A 23,357-nucleotide genomic window follows, 5' to 3' on the forward strand; every position below is an offset into this window, starting at 1 on the left:
CCCTGGCCCCCAACTTCTGCATCTCACCCCTGAAGACAAGGTCACCCCCTTTGCATCTTATAGTCTGATACTGGGGTGAGAAGGCCAAGTACCCATTTTCCAGGGCTCTCTCCAGGGACCTTCATGGACTCTGTACATCTTGGAATCAAAAAGTTAAAAAAAAAAAAAAAAAATCACAGGAGAGGTAGAGGCACCCAGTGCAGCCCAGAAAGAGGACCTGGCAGGGCAGAGACCAAAACCCCATGCAATCAGTGGCAGCCAGAATGAACCAGGAAAGGCCTGAATTCATCAGGTGGGGGAGGGGCACGGGGCTAGTGTCGAATGAAATGGGCTGAGGGCAAAAACCCCACCTACTGGGCAGAAAAGGGACTGGAAAGAGGCCAGTTTGGTGCACAGAAATGTAAAGTGGCCAGCAAGGGTAGAAGTCTCCACCGGTTCCTGGTCCCCTCCACCTGCAGGCCTCTGCATCCAGGGTGGTTGTTAATCATTACCTGAGGTCAGGCCAGTCCCCAGTACCCCCTGGAGTCCAGCAGCTCCAGATACGTGCTCTTTGAAGTGTGCTCTAGGATAAAAATGGTACCCCGAGGCTGTCAGGCCCTTACCAAAGATGGATTGCCCACGCTTACCAAGCCAGGCGGGCCCTCCTGGAAGGGCTTCAGGCGGGATTGACGGGGAGTCCCGAGGCACAGCGAGCTGCTGGAAGCTGGGGTTATCCAGGGATTACGGGGTCCCCCCGACAAAGGGCAGGGCTCAAATAAAGTCAAACGGTCTGAAAAGCTTCTGCACCCCAGCAGCCCTGAACGCTGCCTCCCTGACGTGACCAAAGCTAAAGCAGGGAATCTGCACGAGGCCCTTTGAGCTGGTGAAGCAAGTCCTCCGCACTGACTGGACACCCTTCGCTGACAGACGATTCACTCTTAGCAAGCCCGGAGGCCCCAGGGGCCCTGCAGCCCATATCCCAGCAGAGTCAACAAAACAGGTGTGAAATGTACTTGGCTGTGCAGCCAGCCTGAGCACCGGTTACCTGAGCTGCTTCCAAATCTATTCCCATCCCAAGAAGGACTCAAGAATAGGTTTTAAAATATGTTTCTTCTTGTGAAGTCAACATCCTAATAACGTGGATAAGCTGGTGGCTCGGAGGCACCCACCTGGCCTCTGGGCTGCAAAGGCCACTGGCCCGACCACCCCAAGGCCAAGAGGTGGCAGTTCGAATGTCACATGTTGGAGAAGTCCCATCTTGACCACACTTTCTGGTGGAACTCAGTGCCCTCGCAGGGGGGCCTAAAATTTTGCAGGCAGGCCCCAGGGGTACGTGACGCTGTCAGTCCGGCTGATACTGTTGATGTGGAGGCCGCTGATAGCGTTCAGGAAGAAGAGGAAGGAGGCCGTGAATTCGCTCCAGAACGTCAGGCTGAGGCCCATGAGTGTGACCTCGTTCCTAAGGAGGGTCAGGAAGCTCAGGAGGCCCCCGAAGGAGAGGATGGATGCGAGGAGGAAGAGGGCGGAGCCCACGGCCCACTTGTGCCACGAGTGGGCGTCCTCGGACACCTGGGACACCATGAGGAGCTCCAGGCCAAAGATGGCGACCACCACGGCCAAGGTGGCCACGCTGCGGGCCACAGCCATGCCCGAGGCTAGCCCGGGCACGTGGGCCTGCCTCAGGTCTCGGAGGCAGTGCAGCTCAGCCTGGTTGGAGGTGGTGCAGAAGTGCCACAGCCCAAACAGACGGTCGTCGGCCAGGAGCCAGTGGCCATCGCAGATGGAGAGGGAGGAGAGGACCACGGCCAGGGAGGCGCACAAGATGATGAGGGCCCGGATGGAGGGTTCAAAGAAGGACCGGCGGGGCCTCCTTTGGGCCAGCAGCTTCTGGGCCTGGAAGACAGCACGGGGCAGCATGAGGGAGGGCCCCCCGCCACAGCCCACCAGCCTCCTCAGGGAAGACCCAGAGCACACCTTGTAGCTTCCGACAGCCACAGTTTCTGCTTCGGTCTCCCAGGATGCCCGGGAAGCCCACCTTAGTCACAGCACAGAGCCACCTCCTGGTGGGGTGGGGGGACCCTCCTCCCATCCTACATGTTCCGCATCTGTCCTCCATTCGAGACCTATAAGCATTGCCTGTGGATCTAGTTATTCATCGGGCAAAGAGTTCCCTGACCTTTCTTTAATGATCTTTATAATGCGTAAGAAACCCAAATTGTATTGACAGGCAAATCTTGGTCCATTCTGAAGTCAGCAAACCTGTCTGGCTTGGCAGATGTGACCTTGAGCTAGCAGCCAGCCTTGGTTTCTTTGTTGCAAAACAAGAATACTGCACTAGACATTATTAGCACATCAGTGAAGGTTACACAGCTCCCTCTTCTGGCCCCTGGTCTTCCCCAGTTTCATTCTAATCTGCACCCAGCTTCTTCTGCACTTTTCTTCAGTGCGCAGTGATGTTTGCTCTTTGCCCTTCAGTCTGGCTCAGCCTGTACTCCGCCCAGGACATGGCACCGCTGTCTGTTCTAGAAGCTTCTGGGCGGGGGCGTCCCTGAGGCTCCCCTTCAGCCTATGGTTTTGGCCCCACAAAAGTACACCCTATCCTCTCTCCTGACAAGCTGGGCCAAGCGTCCAGTGAAGTGTCCCTTCTCACAGCCCTGGGACACCCCCAAGCCACCGTGCCCAACCCCCAACCCGGAAGCAAAAGGAATGCTTCAAAGGGTAAAACTCCTTAGACAGCCCACAAGCCCTCCCAGGGCATCCTCCCGGCCACCTCGCATGCCTAGGACAAGCCTAGAACTTTCCTCCTCACACCTACTGGTCCCTCCACCTGAAAGGCTCTTCTCCCGGCTGCCCCCCTTTCTCCATTCTTCATGTCTCAGCTGAAACATCGCCTCCTGGGAGAGGTCTGTCCTGCCCACTCAACCCAGAACGGACCCCTCCGGTCACTCTCTGTCAGGAACCATTCTGACAAGTTTTCCATTCCTGTCTGATTCATAGTGGGAGGGCAGGAGCGTGTCCCCAGCACCCGGTGCCAGTGCCGTGCTCAAGAGCCACGAGGTCGAGTTTGCAGCCGCTGTCAATTCCATCTGAAGCTCCCTTTAAACCATCTCCTGCCCAGTCATAACTTACGCCCTTTACAGTGTGTGTGGAAGCAGCCCAGGTCACGGCCCAGTTTGGGAGGTAAGCAAAGCACACAGCTCATGCGTGACGGTCACTGCTGGGAAGCAAACCGAAAGGGGACTCTGGGGGTGAGCCCTATGCCACGTGCAAGTGGAGGCTTCCAGAGGCGGTCTGGGCCACCCGTCTCGGTGAGGGGCAGAAAGCAGAGCCACGCTCCCGGGAGGCCCCGGGATCCTTATGGATCCGGCTTGCTTTCAGCACTTCTGCCTAGTTAGGGTCCTGTCTCACTCTTAAACCTGAGTCTGGTAGAGTAGGTGTTCCATGGCGGGTGGGTGGGGGACGGGGCGGGGTATGTAAAAAGGGAAACTGTCACACACAGGTCAGGGGACCAGCCCAAGAGCATTCACCGAGATCACAGTAAAGCCTGGCACAGCTGCCCGACAACTGTGTCATGTGTAGTGGGGGGCGCGGGGGGATGCACACAGCCGGTAAGTACCCACTGGGGCCTTCGTGGGAGGGGCTCAGTACGTGGTGAGAAGGGCTGGAGTGGCCGGAGGGACGCCCAAGGGCTCGGGACCCGACTCAGACCAGAGGCAAAGGCAGTCGGGGGCGCTGTAAAGAACACTCAGGCGGGGAGTCTGGGCTCTGGTTCTCAAACTGCATCCCCTTGTCTCCTTGAGGCCTCCAGGTGCTAAAGCAGGGGGCAGGGGGTCAGCTCCCGGCCCCTCACTTCAACCACAACAGGTCCCTCTTACCTGCTGGAGCCACTGGGAATCTAAGAGTCTGTACTAGATTTCATTAGGAAAGAACGGCTCTACTAAGAAACAAACCAAGGGAACTTTGAAATCTCTGTGACTACAAACCATAAAGGTGTTTGTCTTTGCGAGGTTTCTTAACCTCCTTGACCCTTATTTTCTCATCTACCGTTCCCTAGTTAATTTTGTAGCAGGAGTTAGTGATCCCTGCAGGAAAGAGTAGCCATGAAGGCACCCGGAGGTTATAACTCCCCACAGGTTGATAAGTTTCTAGGATGGGAAAACCCCAGACGCAGGCAACAAGTCACAAGAATGCAGCACCCAGAGGCCTTTTGACCTCAGACATCACGCTGTCTGGAGAAACAGCACATGCCATCCTACCCTCAGCCCCACCTGTCCTGCACACACAGTGAACTTTAATCTCCAGGCCCTCAGGCATCACACTGGGATCAGGGAAAGACAGCTGACATCAGGTCATTTTCCCCCTCCCACCCCAAAGGAGGGCATCATTCGAACTCTGACGCCAGTAAAACTCCCAAGGATTAAGTGAGATCATGTGTATAAAGGTGCCCAGCACAGAAGCAGTTCCTGATTAATATTAGTAACAGTAATAAGGTAACTCGGGAGTCCTCCTTCCTCACCACTGCCCCACACCCCGGCTGCCAGCACCTCTGTGAACTTCCAGTGATCCAGGGCCTGAAATCCTCTCCCGGAGGGCAGCTGGGCAGCAGCGTGGTCAGTGGAAGGTCCGTGGACCAGAGGGTATGAGGGCAGTCTAGCCCTGCCCCTGACCCACCAGCCTCTAGCTCTGTGATCTTGGGCAAATCACTTAAATCTCTTAGGACCTGGACCATCTCCACTGAAAAAAAAAACAAATGGAAGCATTTCCCTTTTTCATCCAGAGCCCCGAATGATTAGTAGTGACCTGTAGAACAGTGTCACTTGGCACTCCTGGGCCACTGAGGCCAATGCCAAGGTCTTGTCTTCCTCTGGAACCCAGCACCCCATCTGATCCCGTCAACCCCTAAGTAGTGGACACTTTGGGCTGCTCACTACTTTTCTCCACATCAAGCCCCCGCCCCCCCCCCCCCTCCCAGTGCCCACTCAGCCCAGGCCCAGGTCAGACCCACCCCCTCTTCAGCTGGAAATCTCCTCTACAGCCTCCTAAAGAGTAAGCCCGCTCCGCCTGCGTGACCGCAGGGCACCGGGAGCCAGCACACTTGCCTTTTAGCTCTTTGGCCTCCGGCGAGCTATTTACCCCCTGAAGATAACAGTACCTGCTTCCTGGCCCCCCGGGGGGAGCCGAAAGGAGACCTAAGCACCCCAACCGCTTAGCACAGTCCCAGGCAGGCGGTTAAGTGCTCCTAAGCATCAGCCCCGCCCCCCTTCTTTCACCAAAAGGTCAAGTCTGTTTACCTGGCTGCTCTCCTGCCCTCCCCACCCCCGTTAATCCTGCCGCAGTTTCTTCACCTCTTAATCTAGCGCTCGCTTCCCCAAATCGCTCCTAAATCCGCTCCCACCCTCCTCACTGCCGGTCCCGGAGGCGGCTCGGCCGGGACCCCAGATTATGCCCAGAACGAGAGGAACTCGCTGCATCCGGCTCTAGGGTTGCGGTGTCCCGGCCACAGGGGGCTTGGGGCGCGGCCTGTGGGTGGAGTTTCTCCTGTTCGGGCCCAGAAGTCTGGTTCGACTGGATTCTATCGCTGAGCCGGCCGCCACGGGCGGGTTACTGCACCTGAGCCTCGGTCACCGCATCTACAAAGTGGGCGCAGCGGGATCAGCCCCGGAGTCTGCGCTGCGGGGCGCCGAGCACTTGCAGGCAGAGGCTGCGGGCCGCTGTCACCGTCCCGACCGTCCAGTCGGGAGGTAAGGAGGCGGGACGCGTCCGCTAGGGAAGCTCGGCGCAGGGCAGCGGAGAGCCGCACGCCCGGGGGGTGGGGGTGCGGACGGACCCCTCGCATCATTCTAAGGAGAAACCCCATCTCTGCGAGGCGGGCCCCTCCCCTCTCTACAGCCTATCCTGAGGTTTCGGCGTGCCCCAGCGAGTCCACCCCCTTGCCCGCCCCCCAAAATCAGTTTTGGGAGGGGAGATGGTCTTGCTGTCCCCGCCCAGGAAAGTTCTGGCTTCCCCAGAGATTCTTCCTCGTGTGACAAGGCGAGGCTCATTTTTACGAGTGGATTCCGTCCAACCTCCGCTCCAGATGCGCCCCCTTTGAACAGGAGGAACCCCTCTGGTGCATCTAAGGGATGAACACTGCGGACCCCAAAGAGAAGCCCAACACTCCTCCCTAGCCGTTTGGGAGCCTCGGTGCCGCAGGACCTCGAGGAGACCGTGCCCTGGGCGGCTTCCCCCCCCGCACCCCGGCCGGGCCCCTCCACACCCCCCGCACCGGGCTCTCGCCCACCTGCACGCCGAGGGCTGTCATCCCGCGCCTGGGCTCGGCCGCGCGCTCCCGCCTGGTTCTCTCGGGGCTCCCGAGCGCTGCTCTGCCGGGGCCGCGGCTCCCGACTCCCGACCTCTTCCCGGGGGCGGGGCGGGCCGGAGGGAGGGGCGGGCGGAACTGCTGCCCCCGGGCGGCTGGTCGGGCCCCTCCCTGCCCGCCCGCCCGCCCGCCCGCCCGCCCGCCGCGGCTCGGTTTGCGCTGTGTCAGCGGGGCCGCCGGAGGAGCCCTCGTGCAGGGGCCGGGTCCAGGACCCGGCCCGAAGGGGAGGCCTGGGCCCTGGGGGAGGGCTGACCCGGCCGACTTACAGGCCCGGAGCCGCTCCCCAGTCTCAGGGCACGGCTGTGCCCGCGGCGCCGATTCCTCGAGGGCCCGGGGCCCAGGAGCCCGGTCCGCCCCGGCGGGTCCGCCCGAGCGTCCGGGGGAGGCGGCGGCGTCCAGAAGGCAGGCGCGCGCCCGGGCTCTGCAGCTCCACCACCGTGGGCCGTTGTGATCCTGGGCTCTTGTTTCCGTCTCTGAGCCACGGGCGATAAATGAGATGATGCCCGTGAAAGGTCGGGGTTTTGCGAGGCTTCGGTAAATGTGAACGGAGTGGACTCCCCGGGGCCGTCTTTCCTGCGTCCCTTTTCTCTCCCCCAAAGCGGGGCGTACAGCCCTGCTCGCCTGCTCGCCTCCACAGGGACCACCCAGAAGGCAAATAGGACAAGACAAAAGTCATTGTTCTTCCTGGACTTTTGATGGGGCTTGAGTTCTCAAGGGGGCAGCGCACAACGTCCCCACCCCAAGAAGGGTAAATTCCCGCTGAGACCCTCCCAGCCCTTCTCAGCTGTTGATAAACAGGGAGGGGGTTGCCGCCTAAGGTGAAGCAGGGTCTCCTTTCTCCGTCTCGAAGCAGGGTGAGGGAAGTTACCTGGCCCACTCAGGCAGGCAGCTCCCCGGTGACTTTGCCGGGGACGTTCTCAGCTGGCACCTAACGCTCCCGCCGCCCCACCCCAAGCCCCGTCCCGGGCATCTCCCTGTCAGAGGTTCATCTGATTCTGTCGCTGCCGCAGAAACCGCGTCAGGTACGTTAACCTAGCGCCTGCCTTGTTCCGTGTGTGGTCAGGCCTGTTTGGAGGTCTGCTGCCTGTTATGCTTTCTTGGTAAGAATAGAAAGTCTTGAATCGGTGGAATTTAGAGCGACATGTCAGCAAGATTGCTGGAGAAGTAGAAGTGACTTAGGAATGATGATGAGAAAGTGATGGTCCGCTTCCAATTATTTTATGAGCATAAGAAAGCCGGGGGACTTTCCCTGGCGGTCCAGTGGTTAAGACTCTGCACTTGCACTGCAGGCGGCGCGGTTAGGGTTCACCTGGGCAGGCCCTTCATTTGCACTATTTGCTCTCCTAGGTCCCTCCGTGGTGCTGGAGCTGAGCAGAGCGGGTGTGGCAGAGTGAGAGACAGCCACTCCACTCAGCAGGAGTGACTGTCGTGAGGGGCAGGGGCTTCCCAGTGCTGGGGGTGGGGGGGGGGAGGGGACAGGGTGGGACCTTCAGGGGCTAAAACCAGGAACAGCCTGGGGGTGAGTAGTGGGACAGCACAGAACCCACCCTCTTGCTTGACTGTCTCTGCCTTTTCTCCTCCACCTGTCCTGCTTCTAGGCCTGGCCAGTGTTGGGGAAAGAGGAATTGCATAAAGAAAGGGAGGACGTGGCCCCCACTCACCCCTCTGACCACTCCTGTCTGATGAGAAAGACCCAGGCACTGATCTTAGAAAGTTCCAAGGCAAGGGCACAGGTACCGATTAATGAATCAACAAACTCAGTGAGCACCCTCCCATCTCCGGGCCTTTGTACTTGCTGCTTCCTCTGCCTGAAATGTACTTCTTCAAGATATTCACAGCTAAGACTCACCACCTCACTCCCCCAAGGAGGTCGGAGAGAAGCCTGTGGTGACCACCGCACCTGAAACAAAGATCCTCCATTCTATTCTCCCTCCCCTCTGTCACCACAGGAGCAAGGACTTTGCCAGGCACGACAGTAGGTGCTCAATAAATATTAATTGAATATATGAATGAGTTAATTGTATACTTACTCTGTACCCGCTGGCCTGGCTAATGAGGGACAAAGGAGAAAGAGACAAAGTCCCCATCGGGGTAAGATGCTTGGGTTTTAGGGTCAAAATCTGCGTCCCCTTCATTTCTGCTCCCTCCCCAGCCTCCCCAGTTCAGGCCCACATCCTCCTCCTGTCTCTTCCCTTGCACCCCTGGTCCACCATCCTCTCCCCAGCTCTAGGCCCATCACCTCTAACGTGGAGGCCTGTGTAACAGCCTCCTGCTGGGCCTCCCTGCCTCCACCCTCAGCCTCTGTCCTGCAGCTTCCCGTCCCCTCTCTCTGCAGGCCCACCCCTCTGCCCTCAGCTCCAGCTGCACGTGCCCGCTTGTGCCCTGGACGGGAAGCTCTGTCCAGTCTCAGGGATGCTGTGTTCACGGTTCCCTCTGTGTGACAGGCCTTCCCTGGGGGTCTGCTGGGCAGGCTGTCACCTCTTCAAGGGCCTCCCTTGAGTTCACCAGCCAGAGTAGCATCCCACACACGCTTGACCCGGTTACCTTCGTGTTTTCTTCCTTTCCTTTTTTTTTGTATATATTGTCTCATTCATTCCTTTTTTCTTTTTCTTTTTTAAATTTATTGAAATATAGTTGATTTACAGTGTTGTGGGCCTTCGTATTTTCTTGATCCTTAGCTGACCTTCTCTATATGTCCGTTTCCCTCTCTAAAGTACAGCACACAGTTGAGTGCTAGGCCTGTCTCTCTTTCACCCCCGCATGCCGGGTTCTAAGAGCAGGGACTGGTCCGTAAGGCTTGCGAATTGATGGAGCAGCCTCAGATGCATTCTGGGTGAATCACTTCCCCTCCGTGAGCCTTGGATTTCTGTCAAACAGGGAAATGCATCCTTTGGGAGTTGCGAGGGTCGTGGGGCCAGTGACTCTGTCAACTACGCCTGGCGCAGGGTGGGCACTGACCCCTGACCCCAGAGAAGCTTAGCTGAGGCAGGCTCCACTCTGCCATTAGGGAGGCCCCTGCCCCAGGTTTTTCTCCTTTGAGCACTTGGGGTGTGGGTTCTCGGGCCGACACGTGGGGAGACCCAGAGGCAATAACGGGGAGTCTGCTAGGAGCTGCCTAGTTCACTGGGCAGTTTCAAAGCTGATGACTAGCTCTGCCTGCCCGAAGCCTGGACTCCTGGCCCCTCCAACTCTCCGTTCTTTGTGGACCCGCCCACTTGCCTCTCCCTGTTCCCTTCCCATCCCCTCCCCACCTTCTCCCCAGCGCCCTGCCTTCACCCACTGGGTCTTTCTCTTCTCCCATTGCCCTCCTCAGGTTTCCTGAGTCCCCGCCGGTTCCATGCCCTCCAGCCAGACTTCCGCCCACCCTTTGCCCCCTCTGCCTCAAGCTCTAGCCCTGCATCCCGACCTCTTCCCAGTCGCCTGACTGCAGCAGAGACTTTGTGTAGGCATTATAGTGGCCCAGGGGCTTCCCCGCCTGCCCTGGGGCTTTGCTTCACAGTGCTTTGCTCTGGGCCAGGTGGGTAGCAGGTGTGATGTTTATGCTGTGGGTGAGGGTGTCGCTTCAGAGGGGCCCAGGGCACCAGTTCCCCACCAGGGCAAGGGCGGTGGGGAAGGGGACTGACCGGTTGAAGGGATGAATGGATGCAGCAGGGATGTAGGTGGGCTCAGAGGGTGTCCTTTCTGTAGGGTCTCCCCTTTCTACAGGCAAGTCCATCCTGGAGATGGGTGCCCCTCCAGGGCACCAGGACCTGCAGATTTCCAGGCAGAGTTGGGGAGACTTCTAGCACCTTCTTTGCAGGCGTGGACCCTGGAGTTGTCAGCGCACTTTGAGACACTCCGTCTCTAGGCGATGGTCCCCATAACTAGGCACATCCAGGGCAGTTGTATAGAGCAGACTGCCAGCCCGTCCCTTCCCAAGAGGGGCCGGTGCTCTTCCCTAATCAGGGCACCCCGCCTGCCGGAGCAAAGCATCCAGGAAGCAAAATTAGACACCAGGAATTGGTGGTGAGCATGGAATGATGACAAGAGAAGTTAAAAGCTTAGGCAGGGCTTTGCCTAGGCTCTGGGAAGACCAGGAAATACCCATCACCCCGTTTATTAGCTTTGACCTTTACAAGGAAGGCATGCTGTCACAGGGGCCAGAGGAGTGATAAGGGAGGGAGGGATGGTCCCCCACAGGGGCATGGAGGGCTGGTCAGCGGGGATCCTCCAGGCCTGAACCAGCAGGGTCTGGGCATCAGGCCACTTACCACCTCAGTCAGTAGACGTGTTAAAAGCAAAGAAGTGTTGTCAATTCAAAAATCGGGAGGTTTGGAACTTCCCTGGTGGTCCAGTGGTTGAGACTCTGCGCTTCCACTGCAGGGGCCACAGGCTCAATCCGTGGTTGGGGAATTAAGATCCCGCATGCTGCACGGGGTGGCCAAAAAATTAAAATAAAATAAAATAAATTGGGAGGTTTTACACTAAATTCTGGATTTATTGGCTTCTCTTGAAAATGAGACAGTTTGGACCCTGAGGGTCCCTTTTCTGCATGGGAACAGTGGCCACTTTGGGTGACTTCCCTTTGCATGGACTGTGCTCTGGGGGCCCCCCAGTTTTACCGTCCCCCCGTTCTGTTCACTCTTCTGTGTTGCCTGCCTGGCCCTCGTAGGATTTCCCTTTATAAGCCCAGCTCTGTGTTGTGCTGGTAAATAACCCAGCCATGCTTTCAGGGTCTGTTTCCATGCTACCACCACTGCCTTCCTGGCTGGCCCCAGTTTTTGTTCCCCGTAACTCTGCCCCCCCGGCCCCCCAGACCAGACTTTCCTGCCCAGATTCCAGACCCTCCTGCTGCAGCCCTCACCCTGATGGCAATGATCTCCCCCTTCTGGGTTCAGGTTTCCCGGATAATCTCCTTAGTCGAGGAAAACGAGGCTGCTCTGTGTAAAGGGAAGCAGACGGTCTGAGCACTGGTGAGTCTGGGGCTAGGGGCCTGTCCTGGTCCAGAAAAGCTGTAACCAAGGGCTGGGGGCAGGCAGCCTCCTGGGCGGCAGGGGCTTCGGGTGAGAGCGCGATGAGGCGGGGGCTGTGCACTCGACAGAGAGCCCCTCCCTGGAGTCATCGTGGCTTCCGCCATAAGCCCCCTCCCCTGGAGTGCGCCCGGGGTGCACTGACCGGCCAGGCCTCTGGGACCGCGCTCTTTGCCAGCCTGCAAGCCAACCACCTCCTTTTCATCTGGTATCACTTTGTCGGTGGTGAGGGGACCCTTCCTCCTCTCTTCCAACTTTGCCCTGGATGATATTTTGTCTCTGACCTTATGAATTGATTTTTAAAATACATTTCAAGAATTCTAAATGCGACATTCTCCAGGCCCTATGTATTTTCTGGATATTTATGTGATTCTCAAACTTTTCCAGTAAATGACCCCCCTGTCTTTTGTTTTGTTGGACCCCAGTTCCGAGCCCAGCCAACCATTCTCAGATCACAGCACGCGGGCATCCTTGACTCCAGGTCCTCCTGAAGTTTATTTTCCGTTTTTCATTCGCCCAGTGGTACCGCCTCTAATGTGTTTGATGTATATCCTTAACCATTGTGTATCCTTGTATGTGTGTGTGTGTGTGTGTGTGTGTGATTTTTGCTTTCCTAAGTGGCATTATGCTATAAATCTTGTTCTGTTTCCGACTATTCTCACCCAACAGCATGATTTGAGACCACCCCTGTTGGTATATGTGTAAATCTAATTCAGTGTTTTACACATGATAAGTTGGGTCCCAGTAGCGGCTGGTGAGATCAATTGGGCAGGGCATAATCACCACTTATAATAAACGAATACAATGTAATAGGCAATATCAGAGTGCCTCAAACATAATTAGGGTAAATGTTGTTTCATGAATTTTTTTTCAAAAAGAGATAGATACAGGTTGCAAAGTAAAAAGTATTTCTTAGGTGGGTCCCAGGAAAGTTTGAATGGTCTGGTTCATTGCTTCTTCTTTTTTTTTTTTTTTTGCGGTACGTGGGCCTCTCACTGTTGTGGCCTCTCCCACCACGGAGCATAGGCTCTGGACGCGCAGGCTCAGCGGCCATGGCTCACGGGCCCAGCCGCTACGCGGCATGTGTGATCTTCCTGGACTGGGGCACGAATCCGTGTCCCCTGCATCGGCAGGCGGACTCTCAACCGCTGCATCACCAGGGAAACCCCAGATCACTCTTTATCTTGACTTACATTGCTAACTATATGGATGGACATTGTAATAACATGTAATTCTTTTTTTAAAAATTTATTTATTTATTTATTTAGTTTTGGCTGCGTTCTGTCTTTGTTGCTGCATGCGGGCTTTCTCTTGTTGAGGCGAGCAGGGGTTTCTCATTGCGGTGGATTCTCTTGTTGCAGAGCACGGGCTGTAGGCGCGCAGGCTTCAGTAGTTGTGGCACGCGGACCCAGAAGTTGTGGCGCATGGGCTTAGCTGTTCCGCGTCGTGTGGGATCTTCCCTGACCAGGGCTCAAACCCGTGTCCACTGCACAGGCAGACGGATTCTTAACCACTGCACCACCAGGGAAGTCCCTGTGGCTTTTTACTGTTGATGTGACCCTGGTCCCCTGGCTGAAGGAGGGCTTGTCAGGTTCCTCCACTATAAAGTTCCTCTTTCCCCCAGTCCATTCTGTCTGTACCATTTGCAAGGGTGTCACTAGGCACAGCCCATGGTTAAGGGGTGGGAAGCTGTGCTCCACATCCCTGGCAGTTATAACATTTATATTACTTTTTTGGGTTTATGCCTGAAAGATTCCCACGATCCCATATTATCTATTTATTTTTTCCAGAAAAATAGCTATAAAATTGACTGTGAGTTTACGAAACGATGCTCCACCTCGGTAATGATTGGAGGGATGCTGGATGCAACCATCTATGCCTTGAATAGTGTCTGGCACGTAGTCTGTGCTCCGTAAATATTTGTCAGTGAGTAAGACTTAAAAGCTGTGAGGGAGGACATGCAGAGTGTCACCGCTGGCAAAGCAGAGTGAATAGCAAGGGAACATGCCACGAGGAAGGGACGTGCCTGGCACTTTTGAGGACCCTCAGGAATGCTGTGTGTTTGAAGTTAAGTGAGCAAGGGACAGAGTCCTGGGAGTTGTGAACAGGCTTGTCAGCTGTTGAAAGGACTTTGGCTTCTACTCTGGGTGAAATGCCAGGGAAGGGTTTTAAGCAGAGGAGGGACATCATCTGACTTACTCTGGCTGCTGTCCCACAAATGGCCTGAAGGGGCAAAAGGAGAATCAGGGAGCCAAATAGGAGATTGCCATAGTGAACCAGGTGGGAGCTCAGGCAGGTTGTAGGTGTGTCTTTGCAGGTTCAATAAGGGCCAGCCCCACCGGTGTGACGCTTTTGCTGTCACACTGGGTCCTTTGCTCAGAAAAGCCTGTGCTTGTTTTCATGCTCTGCTGTCACCATCTTGAAATATTTTTTCCGTCTTTATTGAGATACAATTAACATAACACTTTGTCAGCTTAAAGTGTACAACATAGTTATTTGATAAACCTGTATATTGTGAAACAATGACCATAGGTTATTTAACTATTTACTTTTTGTGTGATGAGAGCATTTGAGATCTACGTTCTTAGCACCTTTCAAGAATATAATAGTTTTGTTAACTATAGTCACCATGATGTGCGTTGGATTTCCCAAGACGTATTCATCTTATAACTGGAAGTTTATACTCTCTGACCACCATCTCCTCATTTTCCCCACTTCCCAGGCCCTGGCAACAACCGTTCTATTCTCTGTTTCTCTTTTAGAGTTTGGCTCTTTTAGAGTACACATACATATAAGGTTAAACAGTTCTACTTTTAATGTTTTTAAAGTTTACAGTGTGATCTGAACCATTTATATGCTGCAATCTGATTACCACCTTAGCTTTACTTAACATCTATATCACATCCCATAATTATAATTTATTTTTGGTGAGAACACTTATGATCCAGCATCTTAGCAATTTTGAGATATATAAGACAGTATTGTTGTTTGTGATCACTGTGCTGCGTGTTAGGTCTACGTAACTTATTCATCTTCTAGTATCAAGTTTGTGCCTTTTAACAACATCTCCCCAATTTCTCCACCCCTCACCCCCTGGTAAGCACCATTCTACTCTCTGTTGCTAAGGGTTTGGTTTTAGAGTCCATATATAGGTAATATACAATATGTGTCTTTGTCTGGCTTATCTCACTAAGTATAATGCCCTCAAGGCTCATCCATGATGTCTCAAATGGCAGGGTTTTCTTCTTTCTTTCTTTCTTTTTTCCTTCTTTCTTAAGACTGAATAATATCCCGTTGTATGTAAACAGCACATCTTCTTTATTGATTCCTCTGTTGTGAATAATGATGCAATAAACATGCGAGTGCAGATATACATTTGATACCTTGCTTTTATTTCCTTTTGCTACATACCAGGATATGGTATTGCTGCAGCATATGGTCCTATATTTAATTTTTTGAGCAACCTCTAGTTTTTCCATAGTGACTAAACTATTTATATCCCCACCAACAGTGCACAAGGGTTCCCTTTTTTCCATACTCTCACCAATGCTTACCTCTTGTCTTGATAATAGTAATTCTAAAGCTGTGAGATGATACCTCATTGTGGTTTTGATTTGTATTTCCCTACTTTTTAGGGATGTTGAGCATCTTTTCACGTACTTGTTGACCGTTTAGAAGTCTTCTTTGGAAAAGTATGCATTCAATTCTACTGCCCATTTTTAAATTGGATTTTGTTTGTTGTTTTTGCTTGTTTGTTTTTGCTGTTGAGTTGTATGAGTTCAATATATACAGATTTTGGATACTCACCTTTTATCCAATATATGCTTTGAGAACATATTCTCCTTTTTCTGTATTCTCCCTTAACATTTTGTTGATTGTTTCTTTTGCTGTGCAAAAGCTTTTTAGGTAGATGTAGATCCACTTACTGATTTTTTACCTTTGTTGCTTATGCTTTTAGGGTCATATCCAAAACAATCATTGCCAAGACCAATGTTAAGGCACTTCTTCTCTATGTTTCCTTCTAGGAGTTTTAGGGTATCAGTCCTTATGTTTGTCTCTAATCCATTTTGATTAATATTTGTGAGTGCTATAGGATAAGGGTCTAATTTCATTTTTCTGCATGTGGTTTTCCAATTTTCCCAACAGCATTTGTTGAAGATGCTATTCTTTCTCCATTCACAATAGCATCAAAACTAATAAAATAGTTAGGAATAAATTTAACCAAGGAAGGGAAATAATTGTACAATAAACACTTGAAGATTTTGATGAAAAAAATTGAAGAAGAAAAAATAAAATAGAAAGATATACTATGCCCATGGATCAGAAGAATTAATATCATTCAGATGTCCATACTACACATCTATAGATTCAATTAAATCTCTATCAAAATTCTAATGACATTTTTCACAGATATAGAAAAAAAAAATCTTAAACTTTGTCAAACGAAAGACCCCAAATAGCCAAAGCAATCCTGAGAAAGGACAAGTCGGGAGGCATCAAACTTCCTGATTTAAAACTATATTACAGAGATACAGTAATTAAGACAGTATGGTACTGGCAAGAAAATAGCCACATAGTCAGTGGAACAGAATAGAGAGCCCAGAAATAAACTCCTGTATATAAAGTCAACTAATATTTGAGAAGGGAGTCACACATACTCAATGAGCAAATGATAGTCTCTTCACAAATGGTACTGGGACAACAAAATGACTACTTTTAATTTTTTGAGGAACCTCCATACTGTTTTTCAGTGGCTGTAGTAATTTACATTTTCACCAAAACGGATTTCCTTCTGTCCACATCCTTGCAAACAATTGTAATCTCTTGTCTCTTTGACTGTAGCCATTCTAACAGGTGTGAGGTGGTATCTCATTACAGTTTTGATTTGCATTTCTGTGATGATGAATGATGCTGAACACCTTTTCATGTACCTGTTGGACACTTGTACTATTTTTTGAAAAGTGTCTAATCAGATCTTTTAACCATTTTTAATCAGATTATTTGTTTTTGTATGTTTGCTGTTGTGTGATTTATTTATATACTTTGATAATTACCATTTATGATAAGACGGTTTGTTAATATTTTCTCCCATTCCATATGTTGCCTTTTCATTCTTTGGATTATTTCTTTTACTGTGCAGAAGGTTTTTGGGTTGACATAGTCCCACTTGTTTATTTCTCCTTTTGTTGCCTGTTATTTTAGGGTCATATGCAAAAAATAATTATTGCCAAGACCAATGTCAAGGAGCTTTACTCCTATATATTCTTTTAGGATTTTTATTGTGTCAAGTCCTACATTTAAATATTTAATCCATTTTGAGTTAAATTGTGTGAATGATGTCAGATAAGGCTCCAATTCCATTCTTTTTGATTCCTACGATTGTACCAGTTTACACTTCCACCAAAAGTACATAAAAGTTGCCCTTTTTTTTTCTTCACATAACCATTCTAGCAGGTATGAAGTGATATCTCATTGTGGTTTTGATTCGCACTTCCCTGATATTTAGATGAGCATCTTTTCACATATCTGTTTGTCGTTTGGATGTCTTCTTTGGAGAAATGTCTATTCAAGTCTTTATCCCAGATTTTTATTTTTTTAGCCATTGAGCTTTATATATTCTTTATGTATTTTGGATAAAGCCCTTATCAGAAAGATGGTTTCCACATATGTTCTCCCATTCTGTAGGTTTCCTTTGTATTTGCTGATTGTTTATTTTGCTATGTAGAAGTGTTGTTTTTTAGTTTAATGTTTTTCGCTTATTTGTTATTTTAGTTTTTATTTCATATGAAACAAGTTCCACTTGTTTATTTTGGTTTTTGTCACTTGCACCCTTGGTACAAATATCCAAAAAGTCTTTGTCAAAACCAGTATCAAAGACGCAAGAGGGAGGAGATATGGGGAGATATGTATATGTATAGCTGATTCACTTTGTTATAAAGCAGAAACTAACACACCATTGTAAAGCAACTATACTCCAAGAAAGATGTTAATAAAAAAAAAACCAATATCAAGGAGTTTATTCCTTAGGTTTCCTTCAAGTAACAGAAGAAGTAATAGTTTGGGGTCTTACATTTAAGCCTTTAGCTCATTTGGGGTTAATTTTTGTGAGTGGTAGAAGAAAGCAGTTTATTTCATTCTTCTGCTTGTAGTTCTCCAGTTTTTCCAGCACATTTATTGAAGAAACTATTCTTTTACCATTGCATCTCTTGGCTCCCTTGTCAAATATGTGTTGACCATGTATGAGCTGGTTTATTTCTGGGCTCTTGATTCTGTTCCATTTGTCTATGTCTCTATTTTTTGCCAGTATCATACTGTTTTGATTACTATAGCTTTGTAATAAAGTTTGAAATCAGGAATGGTGATGCCTATAGATTTGTTCTTTTTTCTCCAGATTGATTTGGTTATTAGGGGTGTTTTGTGGTTTCATACAGCTTTTAGCGTGGTTTTCTTTATTTCTGTGCAAAAGTCATTGGAATTTTGATAGGAATTGCATTGAATCTATAGATGGCTTTGTATAGTATGGACATTTTAACAATATTAATTCTTCCAATCCACGATCACGAGAACTCTTTCCATTTATTTGTATCTTCTGAAGTTTCTTTCATCAAGGTCTTGTAGTTTTATAGATCTTTCACCTACTTGGTTTAATTTATTCCTAAGTGTTTTATCTATTTTTGAGGCTATTGTAAATATGATTGTTTTCCTTACTTCTTTTTTCAAATTGTTTGTGGTTAGTATATTAAAACACAGCTGTTGGTACTTCCCTGGTGGCACAGTGGTTAAGAATCCATATGCTAATGCAGGGGACATGGGTTTAATCCCTGGTCTGGGAAGATCCCACATGCCATGGAGCAACTAAGCCCGTGCACCACAACTACTGAGCCTACACTCTAGAGCCCATGAGCCACAACTACTGAGGCCATGTACCGCAACTCCTGAAGCCCATGCACTCTAGGGCCCACGTGCCACAACTTCTGAGCCTGCGTGCTGCAACTACTGAAGCCCACACACCTAGAGCCTGTGCTCCGCAGCAAGAGAAAACACTGCAATGAGAAGCCTGCATGCCGCAATGAAGAGTAGCCCCCACTCACAGCAACTAGAGAAAGCCTGTACGCATCAGTGAAGACCCAACTCAGCCAAAAATAAATAAATAAATAAAGTAAAACACAGCTGTTTTTTCTACATTGATTTTGTATCCTGCAACTTGACTAAATTTGTTTATTAGATATAATGTTCTTTTGGTGGAATCTTTAAGATTTTCCATATATAAGATGATATTAAATGTAAACAGAGACAGTTTTACTTCATCCTTTCCAATTTGGATTTCTTTTATTTCCTTTTCTTGCCTAATTGAAATGGCTGGGACTTCCAGCACCATATTGAAAAGGAGTGATGAGCATTGACATGCTTGTTTTTTTTCCTATTTTTAGCAGAAAATCTTTCAGAATTTCACCATTGAGAATAATGTTTGCTGTGAATTTGTTCTTTATGGCCTTTATTATGTTGAGGTACATTTTTCTAAACCAATTTTGGAAGGATGTTCAATTTTGTCAAGTGCCTTTTCTGTGTCTATTGAAATTACCATATGATTTTTATGTTTTATTCTATTAATGTGGTGCATCACATATTTTAATTTACATATTTTATTTAATTTACATTGAAGCATTCTTGCACCCCAGGGATAAATCCCACTTGGTCATGCGTGGTGTGTGATCCTTTTTGTATACCATTGAATTTGGTTTGCTAGTATTTTGTTGAGAATTTTTGCATTTATATTCATCAGGGATACTTCCTTTTTTTTTTTCTTTTTTTCTGGTAGTGTGCTTATGTAGGTTTGGCATCAGTTACGTTGGACCCATAAAATGAGTTTGGGAATGTTCCTCCTCTTAATTTTTTTGGAAGAGTTTGTGATAGATTTGTATTAATTCTTATTTAAGTGTTTGGTAGAACTTCCCAGTGAAGCCATCTCATCTTTACCTTTTTCTGTTTGTAGGTTTTTGATTAATGATACAATCTCTTTACTCATCACTGATCTGTTTAGATTTTCTATTTTGTTTTGATTCAGTCTTGGTAGGTTTCTAGGAATTTGTTTATTTCTTCTAGTTTATCCAATTTGTTGGAGTATACTTATTCATATTTGTCACTTATGATGTTGTATTTCTGTTGTATCAGTTGTAGTTTCTCATCGTTCATTTCTGATTTTGTGTATTTGAGTATTCTCTTTTATTCTTAGTATAGATAAAAGTTTGTCAATTTTGCTTATCTTTTAAAAAAGCACACTTTGCATGGATGTTTTCTATTGTTTTCATGGTCTCTATTAATATCTGCTCTGATATTTAATTCCTTTTGCTTCGTATGTGCTTAGTTTTTTGCTTTTTTTTCTACTTCCTTTAAGGGTAAAGTTAGATTGTTTATTTCTGATCTTTTTTTCTTATTGTAGGTGTTTATAATGATAAACTTCTTAATTACAGCTGTTTTTGTTGCATCCTGTAAGTTTTGCAAAGTTGTATTTCCATTTTATTTTGGTCTATTATATATATATATATATATATATATATACACACATATATAGATATATAGATCTATATCTATCTCTATATATGTATATTTGAAAGACATTATTGTAAAGCTGATGTAACCTTTTCCAGTTTTATTGAGATATAATTGACCTATGATTTGTCATACATCTATTGTGAAATGATTACCACAATACAATTAGTTAACATACATAATCTCATCTAAAAAGATTCTTTTTTAATAGTACATATATGTTGTATATGTATATAGCAATGAGCTTCATCATTTTGGGGGAATTGGATCTGGCTAGGGCTTGGCCCTTATAATGAAGTTTGATGTCTTTTTCTACTTTTCAGGTGCGGTATTGACATGGTTGTCTGGAAAAGTTATTTACTTTCTAGTAATTTCAGAGATACAGAAAGCTTGCAGTAGCAGTACAATGTACACTTTATCTCTAAGCTCAGATTCCTCAGTCATCATTGATTTTCCACATCTGCCAATCTAAATGAAAACCTCCAGTGTGTTCGACCTCAAACAGAGACACTCTCCCAGTAGACCACCGCCAAATGAGGAATTATTATGGTTTTCACTTTATAATCCCATCCACAGGCCCTGTTCAATTTTCACCACTTGCCCCAACTATATGGAAATGTGGTTTTCTATTCTGATCCAGTTTACTTTTTCTGGAACAGTTCTTGAGACTTTCCCTTATTTATAAAACCTTGATGGATTTAAAGTGCGTAAATGAATACGATCTGGGTGGTCTTTGCTGTGTGGCTTCTTTCTCTTAGGATGTTTTCAGTGTTCATTCATGTTGTAGCATGTATCAGTACTTCATTCATATTTGTCATTGTGATTAAGTCCATACAACATAATGTTTACCATTTAAACCACTTTAAGTATATAGTTCTACGACATTAACCACATTTACATCCATTAAACACCAACTCTCTTCAACCCCTGGGAATCACATTCTACTTTCTTCCTTTGAATTTGACTTATTTGGATATCTCATACTAGTGGAATCATAGCATGTTTGTACCTTTTTGGTCTGGTTTGTTTCAGTTAACATAATGACTTTAAGGTTCATCCACATTGTAGCATACCTTAAGTTTAAAGGCTGAATCATATTCCATTGTGTATATACCACAACTCGTTTATGGAATCATCTATCCATGGACACTTGGATTCCTTCCATCTTTGACCAGTATGAATAGTACTGGTATGAATATGAGTGTACAAATATGTGTTTCAGTCCCTGCTTTCAAACCTTTTGGGTATACACCCCGAAGTGGAATTGACATATCATATGTTAATTTCACGTTTAAGTTTTTGCTATAATATTTTCCACAGTGGCTGCACCATTTCACTTTATTTTTTATATAACAGAAAAATGGAAGTCTTTGAATCTACCCTATTTTTCATATCCATTCATCCACTGATGGAATTTTGTATGGTTTCTACCTTTTGGACTATTGTGAATAATGTTGCTATGAATATTTGTGTACCAGTTCTTGTTTGAACACCTGTTTTCAGTTCATTGACGTATATATCTAGGATTGGAGTTTTTGAAATAAACGGTAATTATATTTTCATCTTTTTGAGAAAATGTCAAACTGTTGTACATATAGTCTGTACCGTTTTCCATTTCCACAAGCAAACCATAAGGGTCCCCATTTCTCAACATTGTTGCTAATATTTTTATTAGTTCTTGATTATAATCATTTAGTGAATGTGACTAAATATTGCATTGCAGTTTTAATTAGTATTTCCATAACAACATAAAAGAAGTATACCTAAGATAATTTTATTAGAAACTCAAACCTCAGGATACTGATTTGTAGCCATAGCTGTTGCATAACCAAAAACTATTAACTGTTACCCTAAATAAATTTTAAAAACCATTAAGCCCAAACATGAAACATCAAAATTCATTGCAATAATACAACCAGTTCTACCATGGAAATAAATCCAAACCCACTACAAATCTGTGAAGGTTTGGAAGAAAAACCTTATAAAACTAACAACAAAAATAGTACTTAAAATACTATGTATGTCATCATTATTCTTACACGGAATGGAACCATGCCAATGGAATGAAAAATCATCGTTGTTTTACAACTATAAGAACACTAGTGATCAACATTTGAAGATTCCACACAGTAATCAAAATCATTAACAGTGCATTTATTGATCTACCAGTCCCATCAAATATCTCAGCACAATGAAATGCCCATTCTTTGCTTTGTATTTGTTTAATTTTGCAAACCATAACAGGTATATTTCTAGCAATACACATCAGGTACAATAACTGTCTTCTAATCCATAACTCATATGTAACAAGATGTAAACAACCTATGAATTATTTGATAGTTTCATGAAAACAGAGCTTCTATATTCTTTTTTTTTGAATTTTATTTTATATATATTTTTTATACAGCAGGTTCTTATTAGTTAACCATTTCATACATATTAGTGTATATATGTCAATCCCAATCTCCCAATTCATCCTCCCCCCAGCTTTCCCCTCTTGGGGTCCATACAATTGTTCCCTACATCTGTGTCTCAATTTCTGCCCTGCAAACTGGTTCATCTGTACCATTTTTCTAGGTTCCACATATATGCATTAATATACGATTTTTGTTTTTCTCTTTCTGACTTACTTCAATCTGTATGACAGTGTCTAGATCCATCCATGACTCTACAAATGACCCAGTTTTGTTCCATTTTATGGCTGAGTAATATTCCATTGTATATATGTACCACATCTTCTTTATCCATTTGTCTGTCGATGGGCATTTAGGTAGCTTCCATGTCCTGGCTATTGTAGATAGTGCTGCAGTGAACATTGGGGTGCATGTGTCTTTTTGAATTATGGTTTTCTGGGTATATGCCCAGTAGTGAGATTGCTGGGTCATATGGTAATTCTAATTTTAGTTTTTTAAGGAACCCCCATAGTGGCTGTATCAATTTACATTTCCACCAACAGTGCAAGAGGGTTCCCTTTTCTCCACACCCTCTCCAGCTTTTGTTGTTTGTAGATTTTCTGATGATGCCCATTCTAACTGGCGTGAGGTGATACCTCATTGTAGTTTTGATTTGCATTTCTCTAATAACTAGTGATGTTGAGCAGCTTTTCATGTGCTTCTTGGCCATCTGAATGTCTTCTTTGGAGAAATGTCTAATTTAGGTCTTCTGCCCATTTTTGGATTGGGTTGTTTGGTTTTTTTTAATATTGAGCTGCACGAGCTGTTTATATATTTTGGAGATTAATCCTTTGTCCATTGATTCATTTGCAAATATTTTCTCCCATTCTGAGGGTTGTCTTTATGTCTTGTTTGTAGTTTGCTTTGCTGTCCTAAAGCGTTTAAGTTTCATTAGGTCCCATTTGCTTTTATTTCCATTACTCTAGGAGGTGGATCAAAAAAGATCTTGCCGTGATTTATGTCAAAGAGTGTTCTTCCTAAGTTCTCCTCTAAGAGTTTTATAGTGTC

At 47.1% G+C, this 23,357-nt stretch overlaps 1 protein-coding gene across 3 annotated transcripts; it reads right to left on the reverse strand.

Annotated features, from left to right (window-relative positions):
- Window positions 1-1,070: 1,070 nt before the first annotated feature.
- TMEM37 (transmembrane protein 37) lies at window positions 1,071-6,363 on the reverse strand. 3 transcript variants are annotated; one of them, XM_032636495.1, is made up of 2 exons: window positions 6,260-6,363; window positions 1,071-1,872 (listed from the first exon to the last, which is right to left on the reverse strand). In XM_032636495.1, the coding sequence occupies exons 1-2, from the start codon at window positions 6,278-6,280 to the stop codon at window positions 1,282-1,284; spliced, it is 612 nt and encodes a 203-aa protein (XP_032492386.1). In that variant the 5' UTR covers window positions 6,281-6,363; the 3' UTR covers window positions 1,071-1,281. The 3 variants fall into 3 exon arrangements, with proteins under 3 accessions (XP_032492386.1, XP_032492388.1, XP_032492387.1); XM_032636497.1 differs by lacking the exon at window positions 6,260-6,363 and adding an exon at window positions 5,132-5,174; XM_032636496.1 differs by lacking the exon at window positions 6,260-6,363 and adding an exon at window positions 4,524-4,670.
- Window positions 6,364-23,357: the final 16,994 nt, after the last annotated feature.

This window comes from Phocoena sinus, chromosome 7 (assembly GCF_008692025.1).
Source record: "Phocoena sinus isolate mPhoSin1 chromosome 7, mPhoSin1.pri, whole genome shotgun sequence".
In the NCBI taxonomy this organism is placed as follows: Eukaryota; Metazoa; Chordata; class Mammalia; order Artiodactyla; family Phocoenidae; genus Phocoena; species Phocoena sinus.

Bases quoted from the DNA above. Each gene is read 5' to 3' on its own strand.
- TMEM37 (XM_032636495.1), bottom strand. From the start codon at position 6,280: ATGACAGCCCTCGGCGTGCAG. The intron at 1,873-6,259 runs GTGGGCGAGAGC...GCTGTCTTCCAG, and splicing joins TGACAGCCCTCGGCGTGCAG to GCCCAGAAGCTGCTGGCCCA.